The 14,913-nt window shown below is 27.2% G+C and overlaps 1 protein-coding gene across 1 annotated transcript; it reads right to left on the bottom strand.

The window, feature by feature from the left end:
- Positions 1-8,714: 8,714 nt before the first annotated feature.
- Positions 8,715-10,287, bottom strand: LOC100165016 (radial spoke head protein 9 homolog). Its single transcript, XM_001947943.5, has 5 exons — positions 10,034-10,287; positions 9,612-9,894; positions 9,385-9,547; positions 9,169-9,318; positions 8,715-9,105 (listed from the first exon to the last, which is right to left on the bottom strand). The coding sequence occupies exons 1-5, from the start codon at positions 10,258-10,260 to the stop codon at positions 8,948-8,950; spliced, it is 981 nt and encodes a 326-aa protein (XP_001947978.1). The 5' UTR covers positions 10,261-10,287; the 3' UTR covers positions 8,715-8,947.
- Positions 10,288-14,913: the final 4,626 nt, after the last annotated feature.

Raw genomic sequence — 14,913 nt, 5'->3', positions numbered from 1 at the left:
AATATATTTTTCAATCACACCTCAGCTCGACTGATAGACTGTGGAATATAATATTACAAGCAAACATATAATTTAATATGTATACTGCAAAAGCATTTTTACTGTTCTGCACAAAGTAAAATACCCTGAAAACCTTTGTAGGCGGACTAAGTCGATCCAGCCTACATATTCAAATATCAAGCAACGTAGTTCACATAATATCCACACTACCCCAATAATATTGTAATATGTTTATTTGTATATAACAGACACTACCTATTGTGCAATATACAATAAAATAAGACAGTTTATAATAAGTAATAACCAAACGTAATATGTCTATAACAGTGAATAATCAAAAATGTGTTTAACTTATTAGTTTTGATTAAATACCTTTGAGAGGGCGCAATACCTACAACTTGAATGTGTATTGTTTCGGTGTTAAAGAATATGTACCACACAAAAAACATTCGTGTTTGCCTATTATCAAAGGTAAAAATAATATCTATATCTGCAACTGCCCGTCAGTCGTATTCGATATTTGAATGTGAGTTTTTTTTTTAATTGTAACTCTCTTAAAAATGTAAATGTTGTAAAAACCAATACAAACATAGATAAGACGAATACAACACATTCAAATCTAACGTCCTCTTACTACTTATTTTATCTCAAAGTCTTATTGTCAATATAGGTCTGTCAGTAAAATTTCATAAAAAAAAAAACAGTGGCATTTTTTATTTTAAAAATAATATAATTAATTAAAAAAGTAGCAAAACAGGTATAGATAAGTATATAATATTATATAAGAATTGTGAATTCACCGCCAACATTTTGTGAATATAAGCATTTTGTATTTCCTGTGTGAGACTTGACGACCATCGATTACAACTATTGGTTATTTAACTACCAAAATAGAGTCAAATTTATGGAGAATTTAAAAATATTAAGTCGTTTCAATATTACAATAAATAAAATAATAATACTCGTCATACTTGAAAAGTCTGTGTGACTTGTGAATTGTTTAATGTGGCTACTCCACGTATAAGATCTCATACTCCCAATAAATCACAGCTAATGAAAAGTACATGATTGCAAAACCACAAAGCTCACTCATTATTACATTTATATTAAAAACAAATATTTAAATCGAATAAATATTTGACATTTTGTAATAAAAATGAGTTTTTTTACATTATTCTTCGTAATTCAAAAATCAAATTAAAAAACATATTAATCGTCACAAATAAGAAACGTTGAAAAACGAATTTTGTTTTCTGAATAAATATTTTAACTTCAGTTTTAATTTCTTTCAAAATAATTGATATTTATTTAATATTTATTCTGCTTTTAAACATATTTTTGTCGTCTCAAAACAATACTTACAAAACACAATAAAAAAAACCGACACGACTCAACGAGTTTACCCACATTCATAGGTACATCGAGTTATTTTACTTATTTACTTAAATCAAGTTTAGCTTGTGTTGATAAAGTGGTAGTTGAAATTCGCAGTACCACTATAATATAGTAGTAGCGACAGATGGGAAGAATTAACATTTTAAAGCGTATGAACATTCTCATTTAGATTCCAAACTAATGTTAATCACTTTATAGAATCATTTAAAGTATCTACTAATTTGCTATGCATCCACGTAGGTAGGTACCTATTAATAGTAGGCTAGTAGCTTATTTTCATTATTCAAAATTTGTAGTTCAATACTTCGTTTAGGAGAAGGTAACGATTATTAATTCAATATTTTCAAATGGCAATAATTTTTCAAATAAAATATTCAACCGAATCCCCAAGTGACTTCTTTCATTTTTATGAATGGTAATTTTTTGGTTGATTTACCTTTAAGTCAAATCAAACCGAGCACATTTTTAGTACCGATAAACGCCAAACGTGATACGTCCTCTTATAACAAAAGTATCTAACTTTTTAAATGCTGTCTGACGTTATTTTAGTGTGATACTTTATACAAACAACGATAGAAAAGGTCCAAATATATTAATATTAATATAAATATAAATATATTGTACGAAAAAGTATCCAATTCATGAAAAAAACAAAATATTATGTTGCTAACTTTTGTAGTTGATACCATTTTCACCATAATATATTGACAAAGGGCCAAATGATAGCAGACCTCTCAAAAATTTTAGAAAAAATTTAAAATGCTTTCAATGTTTTGTGTTTATGTAATAGAACATATAATAGGTATAGCTGAGCTAATTATATGGACATATGGTACATTTTATGATTTGCTCACATTTATTCAAGAATAATCGTCAATTTACATTTTTATCGACCAGTTGAACACATGAATTATCAATAATTCAGTTTGATTCGATCGTATGAAAATTCTCTTTTAAAATTGTTTATTGCATTTTTAATTTTTAATTTAATATTTTGTTTAAAAAAATTAATTTTTCATAATAATTTTCGTCTAAATAACAAAACATTTTTTTCCACTTTTATTGTCTATTTGGGGCCGAATATCTTAAGACTTAGATCTTACACACTATATAATATAAGCTAAAACGTCATATTTTTTTATTCATATAATATTTAAAAAATAATCAAGTGTCGTAGGTAAACACGTTTTAAAAAATGTGCGTTGTGCTTATTTATACGTTTTTAATTAAACTTTTGGGCGCGTGCCCTAAATAATATTATATGCATAATATGATATTAATACAAGATCATTTATTAAACAATTTATGGCGCTATAAGTGTATAGAGCCCAATAGTATTGCCAGTGTGCATTGTACATACTATAAAAAATATTAATAACAAGTACTGTAAATTTGTATAAAAATGAATTAATGTTTAACTTTTTGTAAAAGAGTACGTAATGTATTAAAATATTAAAATATTTGTTTAAAACTATAACCTGTCTATAGGTATGAATATAAATTTTTTTATCTGTTCAATAAAACTTGATATTTTTATATTTTTAAAATATGTTAATGTACCACCTACTATTATAAGGTATTTTTTTTAAACGTTAAACTTAATTTGAACTAAAAACTTCATTGCAATAATTATTGGAATGTTAAGTGTACCTATCTTCATTTTTCAGTATTTAAATTGACATTGTTTGATAATTAAATTAAAAGTATACCATAATAATCATATTCTAAAGAATATTAAATGATATCTTACAATAACTGAAAATAAAAATAGTATTAACAAATAATGTAGGATGTGAATATAATAATATAATCAAATTATACTTTTATGATAAGTCAAGTTCCACTTGGGAAAAATGGTCTTATAATAATACATTATGTGTATAATTTTTTCGTAATTTTGACCATATTATAAATCCAATGTTGTATTATTTCATTACTGACCGATTCCCTGCTGACGTCTGATAATATGATGCAACATAAAGTTAGTCCATAAGTCCATAAAGTTGACCCATCGACTTTACATGTTAAGATCCAAACCTATACCAACATTTAGTAAATTTATTCCAAAAATTAGCAAATCATTTTTGTAGAAGTTATACATTTTTTATATTTAGGTGGGCCAAGTTGAGGTAACTGACTGACTTTGTCCGATCGTTGCAGAACAAGCACCAGTAGTTAGCAAATAATTAGCAAGTACCTATTTTTGGAGTTTGCAAATAAAAATTCTATTTTTGGTGAATTTTTTTAAAAAAAAAGGGTCAGCCCACCAACCATAGACGTTTGCATTACAAGCTTAGTACCTATAACATTTTTTGTTTATTTTTTTACTACTGAAACTTAAACATTTGATTTTATTACATTTTATTTGGAAAAATGTGTACGTTAAAAACGTATATTTATGTCGAGCAATTTATAAAAGATATACCTAGAAAATATAAACTATTCTTTTTTGGAATATTCATCTAGTCAGAAGTAAATCTCAAATTGATATATTTTTCATAATATATTTTCATACATTTAATAACTGGTATACATTTTTAATTTTTCATCCGTCGTGTTTTCTCATTACACCCTGTATACGGAATAAATATTTATTAATAATATACCTAATAAAGAAAACATAATTGCACTAGTGGTTACAGCAGCGTTTTGCCGGGTACTTCAAGCACAGGTCATTAAACCAGGTTCGTCACTATATATATAATATACAACCGGTGTCGTAATAAACGAATCCTAGGTACTTATATTTGAATGTTACGAGCACGATTTATATTCGAATATTCAAATACTCGATTTTTTAACGTATAGCTCTAAAGTATCGGCTATCGACTGCGAGTCATCAAATAAATCATATAAAACGAAATGCTCAGGAAAAAAAACTGTACATTTTACGGTAAATCGTCTTACGAGTCGTATCCTGCAGTAATACGGATATTACTTATAATATTATAATAATACGTCATAAACGTAGTTCGTCCGGGAAAAAATGCACGATAAAAATATGTCATATATTATATTATTATGGCAGGAACCTATTCAAATATTGCATTAGATAATATTGATTTGTCTCTGCTCATACCTATTTATTTTAAATGGTATATACGTTCGTACAATATATATTTCATATTATATCGGACCACCGAGCCGATATCTTTGTTTGACTAATATTGTTGTGGGTCTACGGTAGGTGACGGGCCGGTGCTATATTTATTCTGTACAATATATCATCTCAGGAATTACCGAGGCCAATGCGGCCGGTTCTATTGTCGGTACGAAAGTCCACGAAATCTCTGACAGCCAACATGGTTACATTTTGACCGTGTAAAACCTAATACATAATCGAGTATCAGTACCTCGAACCTCAATAACACGAAAACCTAGATAACTCAAAAACCTTGATATATCGAATTTGTTTAATTGCCCCTTGAAGTGTTTTTAAGTTGCGTTTGAGGTATGTATAATACGAAAAATACATAAACCGAATTTATGTTAATTCTCTTTGAGATTTAAGTTATTGATACTCGACTGTACGTATATACCTAATACAATATTATATTATGATTATAAATTTCCGCTATGTCACCGCCACCGCGCCACTATGGTTCCCGAAGCTATAGATAATAGGTATTTTATCAAATATACTTAACAGCTGTACACATCGTACGAGTGTTTAGCCCACTGTAGTCAGAGGTGGAAAGAACAGGTAGCTATTTTATGAAGCGATCGCCTCGTGTAAAAGTGGGGGCTATCATAGATTTGTTTATACGATTTACAAATAATGTATGTACTTTTATAAATCAGAGTTATGGGGAAGGATGTAAAGGTTATACATTTCTTGTTTAACTTATACGAAGATATTTAGATATCAATAACTATTATCTTGCACCCGTAACTTTCTCCATTAATTTATTGTATTTCTGTACCTACAGTTTCTAGCTGCGCATAAACATTATTCACCATTTATTTTACCTTTAACTTTGTACACACACATAATAATATATTGTATTTTAAGAGGGCCTAAACGTTTTTTATAACTTTTAGTTTTGTCAGCATTAGAAAGATGCTACCCATATATTTGTTTTCTCCGTTATCTTACACTCTTAGGTACGGCATAGCAAATTCGCATTCACTATTTTGAATAATGTGCTGTTAATTTTGATATTAGAGTGAATTGACTTATTATAAAACTTTAAGATCATCATGTGTGTTTAAGCGTCCGAAATTTTTCAATAATTTAATATTTAGGCATGATATGGGTATGTGAAATATTACAAATTAAAACTGAAAATTTGCCGACGCTTAAACACAGAAAATGTTTTTTACCCAAAATTTTGATAATTGGTCAATTCACTTTCGTGTCAAAACTAACAACACACTATTGTGACTAGTGGATGAAAATTTCCATGTCGTACGTGTGTAAGACGTAGACAACAAATGCATGGGTAACGTCCATTAATGCTGAAAAAACTAAAAAAAGTTATAATAACTATAACTTTTAGATATCATTATAGAAATAATAGTACCTATTCTAACTGTGAGTATGAGATGGACTGAACAAGTAAAATTTAAAATCTAAAAATGTCTACATATTATATAGGTACATTGCATAAAAACGGCTGTAGTTCATTTCTAGTAGTAAGTTAGTCAAACATTAAACATGAAAAATGTGGACAATTATGTGTACGGTAGGGGGAAATGTAATATTTCAGAAGCAGACAAAGACACTCTACAGTCAGCTAAAAATGTACATTTCAGAATGCAGACACGTATTTTACTAGTAAATAGGACATAGGTACACTCATTAAAATAAATACATATAAAAATACATTGTATAAAGTATATTATATAATATAAACAAGTCTTAAGTCATGATAAATTGTATCAAAAATGTTTGTTCCTTTGCCATACAATTGTACCTATACAACTCGAACTATACATTGAGACCAGAACTCGCCAATGATGGCTTTGACTATATTAATATATAATATACTATAATCACTATGAAAGTATATTATATTATATTATTTATCATGGCAATTTATCCAAGATACTCGATTATTCTAATTATGAATAGTTGATGTTCTGTCGTACGAGTATAAATTAAACTCTCAACATTGGTACTATTATACACAAAAAACGTAATAAAATTATGTATGTTTGTTTGATTTTTTAATGAGATGTAAAAATAATAAAATGTTTAACGTATAATGATATGCATGTGCATGTGCGTGTGTGTTATCACTTATTTAAAATTAATAACATAACCAATCAATTCCACCGGAGAACTTTAATTTATACTCACGAGTTTCAGCACTCGGGTATAGAATTATATTTATTACACATTCATTGAAATATTAAATAGTATCACATAATTTTTTTGCAAATAATTGTTTGACGTTTGCACTCGGCCACTATATCTATAACAATATTGTAAATAGAATAATATTACCTATGTTATAATCTCTTGGATGTATCGTATACGTTTCCTTAAATCTATTAAAAATAGATAGTAATATATAATTATAATTTATAAGTAAGCACAAATGGTATATTTACATCGTAGATGATTTAGGTATATTGTTATAATACGTAGTTATTTATTTCCTCTCGACGGAAATTGTGCTCTATTATATTTATTTTTATAAAATATGTAAAAATTAAATGTGCTTTGTCCTTCACTATGAGCGTTATAATACTTCGCACATTTTAAACTCATTGTACATTTTTCCATCAGTTTCATTGCTTTATTTATTAATACTTTTTCCTTAACGTATTTTTAATACATTTTTTTAATATACTATACACGCTTAACACGCTTACTACAATCACAGCTAAATGTAATTTAACACACCAACCGTAATTATTGTTAGTAATAATGATAATTTATCCATTCAGATTTAATGTCTCCATAGTAATATAACGATAATTATCTTGTTGGCTATTCGAAATTTAAATTCATAACATTTTTAAACCGATTTTAAGCTGGCTTAGCTGAGAAGTAACTAGTATGTCTATATTACATTTTTATTAATAATATGTATCAATCTAAAATACAGAAGTCAGTTAATTAACCATTCAAATTAATTAGTAGAAATAATTGTAACTATATAAACCTAATTTCATCAAGACTATATCGAATTTGTGACGAATAGTGATGAATACTGAAACTGAGTTCAATCCAAAAACTTAATTGTATATACCTATAACAAGATATTGAGAAGGATAGACACTCAAACTTAGTATTTAACTTTTAACAATTTTATGCAGTATATATACCTTCATAATAACACTATATAGGTGTAGGTACGTACCTTAGCGCCGAATTAAATCAACCTAGGTATGTGACTATACCTAGGTTAGGTTAGGTATTTCTATTTTCTATATTTTTTTGTTTCTATATAAAAATATACACTTTGAACCTTAAATAGTTTATAATATAAGACTACAAATAATTGTAACTCTATATATATACCTAATTTCATCATGATTAACGATTTTAAAGTATATCGATGATCATTGAAAGTCTATAACTGAGTTTAAAACAGACGTTTTAAATATTAATATAATAATATGGATATAATACACCTACACTACAAATTAAAATTTAAGTTTTAACAATTTTATGCTTCAGTATACCTCCACAGAAACACCAGATACGTATACCTGAGCGTCAAATCCAATCCACCTAGGTACGTACCTAAATAAAGTTACGGCCTCCATAGGTATTTTATATTTTTATTGTAAAGGTTTTTTCACTTTTTCTGTATGTATTTACACACTTTGAACCTTAATAATATTGATACAGGAGTATGAATGAATGATAGAGATAAAATAAATAATTTTACTGACTTTTATACACAATCAGCAGCAGTGTTTATTTAATTAAAATAATATTGTTAGTACAACAATTTTCTTTCTTTATTTTTTGTAGTATTTGTGATCAAAATACAGTCCATAAAACACACAGGTAATTATATTTATTGATAATTTAGTTAACTAAACTAAATTAATAATTACATCAATAAAATAAAAATTTTTAAACAAAACTCAAAATTATTTTAAACTCTGTACGCTTCTAAAAATGTAACAAGACGGTTTAAAGTGTTCTGTAAGGACGTTTTGGTATTTATAATTTTGTTATCATGATAAGAGAACAATGATAAAATAATAATATATTTTAAATAATCAAAAGTTGAAATCGCTTTTTTTTAGACTTCTAATATAAATATAGTATACCTATTACCTAGATTATTATGTTACTAATCTAGTGGGTATAGATATTAAATACATTATATTATTATAATAGGTATTAGGTATTTACTGGGTGCCGGGTGGACACTGATAACTCGATTCAACAACCAGTACTATACATGAACTATGGCCAATTAATAATAATAATGTTATTATTATTATTAAAGTCGGAAACCCAAATAACATCACAAATAATTCATAGATTACCATAAATTGTATAAATTATAATTACTCTAACTAATGTGTAATTAAAATTATTTACAAAAAATATTGTAATATACTTATGACAAACGATATGACATTAGATCATAAACGGTAAATCCAAATTTTTTAGGCCATATCCGTTGTAGAAGTAACCATGCAGACCAGTATTCATATCTTGGACATATAGAGCACCTGGCCATAGCAAATTGTGAATAATAAAATATCGATCTGAGAAAAGCCGAGAAGCCCAACAGCCTAATAAAAAATTAAAAGAATTAATTAGTAGTTTTCGTTGGAAATAATAAGCAAATAATATACCTTTTGGTATATCCTTATCGATTGATTGTAAAAAATCAATTGATCCATTGAAATCTGGTCTTACGTCATTTTTTTGACCTTTAGGTTGACAATATTGTTGATTTATGTGTAAAAAATTTTTTTCGTTACCTATTTCAGAATAATCTAAACCTGAGAACACATAATATTTTACTTCGTGTAAATGATTTAAAATTGCAATTTAATAAATAGTTGTACCCTTAAAGTATGGAGCTTTGGTTATGGTTCCATTAGGTAACTTGTAAAAATATCCTCGTGGCACTATGTGACTTTCGTTTTCAATCATTTTAATGGTTATGGCTAGTCTATCCTCTTCTTTTATTGAAAGTTTTAAATTAGGATCATCAATAAGAGCAGATTCCTAATAAACATCAAACTAATAATATTATAATTTTATTCTAACAAAGAGTAGCTCTGGTCTATACCGCTTCCACAATTTCGTTAATTTCTTCAGTGACTGATACGATATCATCATACTTTAAACTGTCTACATTATTATTATCTTCTTCCTCGCCTTCTTCACCAAATACCAATTCTACGTTCGGTGATATTGCATATTCTGTTGTTTCCTGTGACTTTTTATTTGAGTTACCTATAATCTCCACATATCTTGGATTACCGTAAAACTTGGTTTTTATTTTTCGTACCATATCTGTTTGAAGTGTTGACCAATCGGTTGGCATTATGTCCCATTCCAACATGTTTTGACTATTATTATGATAATACAATTATTCATATTATATTGGATGCCATTCAAGTGTACTAACAGCCTAACTTAAATTAAGATATACTTTGTAATAAGTTCGGGCCCCAAACTTATCAGCAGATTATACAGTTGTAAACTTACGTATAAAAAAATATCTTATCCTCAATTGGATCCTTTTGGTGACCATAAGCAACATAATAATCAATGGACGATGTTTCAATACGGCCCCACAAGTATACAGAATTGAAATGATTTTCACTTTGTAATTTAATTAACGAATGGTACAAAATTGGTATACTGTCATTATATATACAACAACCGGCTACGTTCAATGCATCAATTAAACAATGAAAAACTTTTACGTCCATGGTGTATTTTTAAATAAAAATAAAAGATTTTTTTGTCATATAAACAAGTTAACATATGTTGTTAACGATTATTAATTATAATATATTTGTAATGGTTTTAAGATTCACCAGTGTGTTATTCAGCCAACTAATTTAATGTAATTAAATAATTTTCGGCAAAATAACAATATAAAGGATTAAGCTGATCAAATTTTATTTGAATTATCACGGCGATTACCTAAATATAAATTCTAAAATAAACCTCATCATTAAAAACCACGAGCCAACTCGATAAAATATCTTAACTTTACCTTCAAAGTAAAGTGAGGTACCTATTCTGTTGTTTTACAGTCTTGCATTTTGTTAGCACTGTGTTTTAAATATTTAATGCTGTGTCGAAGTCACGTCAAAGTCAAGTCAAGTGAAACTTTTTGGTGTTATTATTTTGAATGTAACTTTTGTGTATTTACTTTTTGAAATTGAATTGAAATACTATGTTAATGAATTTAAAAACGCATTTTTGTAATGAGTTGGAAAAAAGATGCACTTGTTGATCACGAACATTGTGTGTATATCACATGATATGATTGCCTAAACAAAAACAGGAGGGTTATATTTTGCGAGGTAGTTAATCCTAATACTATCACTGTTCAGCAGTTGTTTGACTCATAGATATATAATATTATACTGATGGATTTAGGGCTAAAACTTTATTGCAGTTACATCTTTTTTTTAGTACTGTGATTTAATGGTATATATAAGTCACATTAATTATATGTTTCGTGTAAAGTATACCTATTATTACTTTAATTTAACAAGTTTTTAGTGCAATCATTTTCTGAGTATTATTATTTTGAATTAACTTTTATGTGTTATTTTTATAATTATTTTTATAATGGATCGGTAAAAAAGAGACACTCGATCGATGAAGAACCTGAGGTTGAAGACTTCTATGCATGTCAAATGTGTTGAATAGTGATCGACCTGTTAGGAATGTATACGTAAATAAAAAAACTTTAAATTAATACTATGTAAAATATGATATTTTCATTGTTGTCATTCACACAATATTTTAATCACTGATTAGCGCAACAAAGTTCAAGCCACGATTATAACAATAACGTGCATGTTATAAATATAATTGTGGTCTTAATAGTGCATACATAATATTATGGACAAATTCGAACCTGCAACTTATTGTGAAACAATAAGTAACTAAGAATAACTTTTTATTCGTTCCATTGCATTGTACGTGTTTTATTTAAACTGTATAGGTACCTGCAAACAACATGGTTTTAACTTAAAATGTAAATTGTTCTCCTTCAACAGGCAAACATCTAAACTAATACTAATTATTAGTATAAATAATGTTTATCAAAGTTAAACAGTTACAGTACATAGGTACTGAAGCAAGTCATAAATAATTTTCAGCCATTATGCATATAATATTACATTAGGTATGTTTTATATAGTACCTATATCAATATTATAAGGTATAAAGAGTTATATTGTAAATTAAATACAAAACACATAATTTTGTAAAAAAAAAAAAAAGTGAAACTATACAACTCACATAATATTTGAATCGCTGCAGTATTAGTAGTTTATAATATAAAAAATGAACCAACTATAATTTAACATTTTTTTTTACCACATCAAAAACTATTTTTGTGATATTTTAAAACCAGATGAAATTATAAATACACATAATATTATTACGATATTTTATTCGATATTTTGATTAATATTATTGGATTTTACTAAATAAAAAATGCCTTATAAAATTTTGATAATAGGATGTCTACCACGAATGTCGACGCAAATGTATAATAGTGCATGCAGATATTATGTTAAAACTATTTTCATTAATTTCTATATAATATGTGATTTTTCAGTTAACAAATGTTATTAAATATGTAAATTGTGCATAATATAGATTTTAATAGTAATGTGAAGTCTGATTTGCTTATACAATTTCAAAGATAAAAGTAAATCATACACGATTCATCCGAAAGACTAAATATTTAACTAAATAGCTGTATTCTGTAGTTTAGTTATTAGATAAACAAATAATGCAAATACAAATAGTTTATACAGTTACGATGATTTAGCGATTTTATTTAGGAATTAGTCATTTTTCAACAAAGCAATTATCAACAAGTAACTTACCATCGAATTTAAACTTTGTTTTTTAAACTTTTAAATAAAACTTAGTATTCGGGAAAATGTTTTCTAGACTCTTAGGCCCAATTGTCATCTATAATGGAGTTCACTTCTAGCGAAACATCGCTGAAAATTAGGTGGCATTCCAATTACCGTATTAATTTAACTTATTTTATCTAAAAGAACGACTTTGGAATTTGATCGTTTCACAAACTATTATTTTAAAAAACAAATACGTACCATATCAATAAAAACAAATATTTAATAATTTAATATAATGCGTTTCACATGTATTCTTTAATATGAAAATACTTATATTATTATTTAAATATTAATTAAATGGTTATCGTGGGAACAGGTTAAAAGCAATACGAATGAATGCCACTAAATATGAGATCAACATGTGTTAGTTTAAGCATTCGTTAATATATTTAATCAATATTTTTAGTTTATTATATTTAGCCTAATCAAAGTAATGCGATAGAGTATATTTTTCTGTTTAGATAAATTAGCTCTGAAAAAGTTTATTGTGAGTTGTGACCGTATATCTTTTAATATAATATATGTAATTTAGTCAGTAAATATACTTGGAAATGATCTTTTTGAGTTTCCAATAAGTTTCATAAAAAACAAAACTGTTTTTACAGTAAAACTGCCAAATAATAAATTGTGAAGATATAAGATATATTATTACATTGACGTAAATTATCGTAAAAAACGTAAACAAATTCAACAGTTTTGTTTTAAATAAGATTATGTTTTGAATATTTAATAATTTCATTCAGTTATATCGTGTTAAAATCTGCAATATTTATTTTTCTCATCTAATACTGCGAAAACCATGTAGATTCAACTGAAAGGCTTCAAAAATCAGTTAAAGGTTATTTCGAATTTATGAGCATTTCAACAAAATTGAATATTATTTTCATCAACATAAAGATTAAAAAAAAAAATCCAAGTGTAAGTACCCTAAAGACATTACTTTATTGAAGTGTATTGACATTTTTAGAGGGAAAAAAATTGGTTGGGACTGTGGGAGATGATAAATGATTATTTATTATTATTATTTGAATTGAAAAGTCGAGATTGAATTCAGCTTTATTAACGCTCGCCGGTCTATATACGGCCACAATAATAAATATAATAGAACCATTCGATCATCTGCTGGTCACGGTGTCGTCGATTTCCCAGTGACCTAACGATAGTATATAATATAATATATTACCAGAATTCAACACAATTCAGTATGACAAAAATGACGGATCGAACGGTTTTCTTTGATTTTCCGCAGTGACCAACGATGATACGTTCAATGGCGAGTTCGATGGGCATCGGCGGAGGGTGATAGCCACCGCGGACTTGAGAGATCATTATTTTGCTCCTTGAAGTGTGTTTAAGTTATGTTTGAGTTAAACATCTCAAATGTACACAAATAGAATTTATTTTTATTCCCCGTTGAGTTACGATACTCGACTGTGTTGTAATAAGTTATATTAAAAAAAAATATTTCACATAAGTATTAGTTTGAAATATTTTCGACGATAAATATAATATATACGATGATATAATATAAGTTCAGTAAACAAATGGCAGTAATAGTATGTTAGAGTAAAAGCTCATTTGGTGATCTTAATTTTAATCTTTCTCTAGTTTACTCTTTAGGTACACCTTCTGCAGTTTATTATAATGTAGTACATAGTGCCTATAATAGCAACGGTTCAATTATTGTAAATCACCAAAAAAAATGAAAACTAAGAGACCGCCAAAATCTAAATGTAATACATTTGGTTAATGCATGCTGAAATATGGATGGAACCATTGAAGTTGCCATCAAATGTTGGTTGAGTGTATAGGTATTCAGCACAATTTTAACAATTTAGAAAAGATTATCGTGGTAGAAAATAAAAATAAAATTTCTTCGTTTGTCATTACCTATATAATATAATATTAAGTTCCAAGACTGTGGCCTTGGTACAACAAGCTAACAAGGAAGAAATATTAATGTAAACAAAAACAAATTTTCATTTTCATTATTTTTATTATTAAAATGTTTATAATTATTACTGTTGTTATTTCCAGTTATTTCCAATTAATTATATACTGTTATATGTTATCGTTGATTCTATTCGAAGATAAACAACGAACATCGCCGCAGTGCACAGTTTTCTCAATATTTCGCAAATAATTTCATACCATTTGGTTATCAATAAATACATAACACTACAAAAACAATTATAGCTATTTTTCATGGTAAAATCATTGAGACTCATGAGTTGTGGACTGTGGCGTATATAGAGTAAAACTTATGCAGGAAATAGCACATATTAAATTTTTTAGCACAATATTTTTGGTGAAATTACAGTTTAGTAATGACATTTTGGCATTAATTATTTTATGTGTATTATGTATGAAATTATGATACAAACCATTTGATTTGCGTTTAGTCTTATGAATGGGTATTAGATAGCTCTCCTAATATTAATTACAATTAATATACCTATGTAATTAAAA

The sequence above is a fragment of the Acyrthosiphon pisum genome, chromosome X, assembly GCF_005508785.2.
Source record: "Acyrthosiphon pisum isolate AL4f chromosome X, pea_aphid_22Mar2018_4r6ur, whole genome shotgun sequence".
NCBI classification, from domain to species: domain Eukaryota; kingdom Metazoa; phylum Arthropoda; class Insecta; order Hemiptera; family Aphididae; genus Acyrthosiphon; species Acyrthosiphon pisum.
This window is presented reverse-complemented; position numbering and strand designations above follow the sequence as displayed.

Excerpts from the sequence above, each read along its gene's own strand:
- LOC100165016 (XM_001947943.5), bottom strand. The coding sequence starts at position 10,260 with ATGGACGTAAAAGTTTTTCATTGTTTAATTGATGCATTGAACGTAGCC. Across the intron at positions 9,895-10,033 it reads GATAAGATATTTTTTTATAC|TCAAAACATGTTGGAATGGG; the intron begins GTAAGTTTACAA and ends TCATAATAATAG. Across the intron at positions 9,106-9,168 it reads CGATAAGGATATACCAAAAG|GCTGTTGGGCTTCTCGGCTT; the intron begins GTATATTATTTG and ends ATTTTTTATTAG.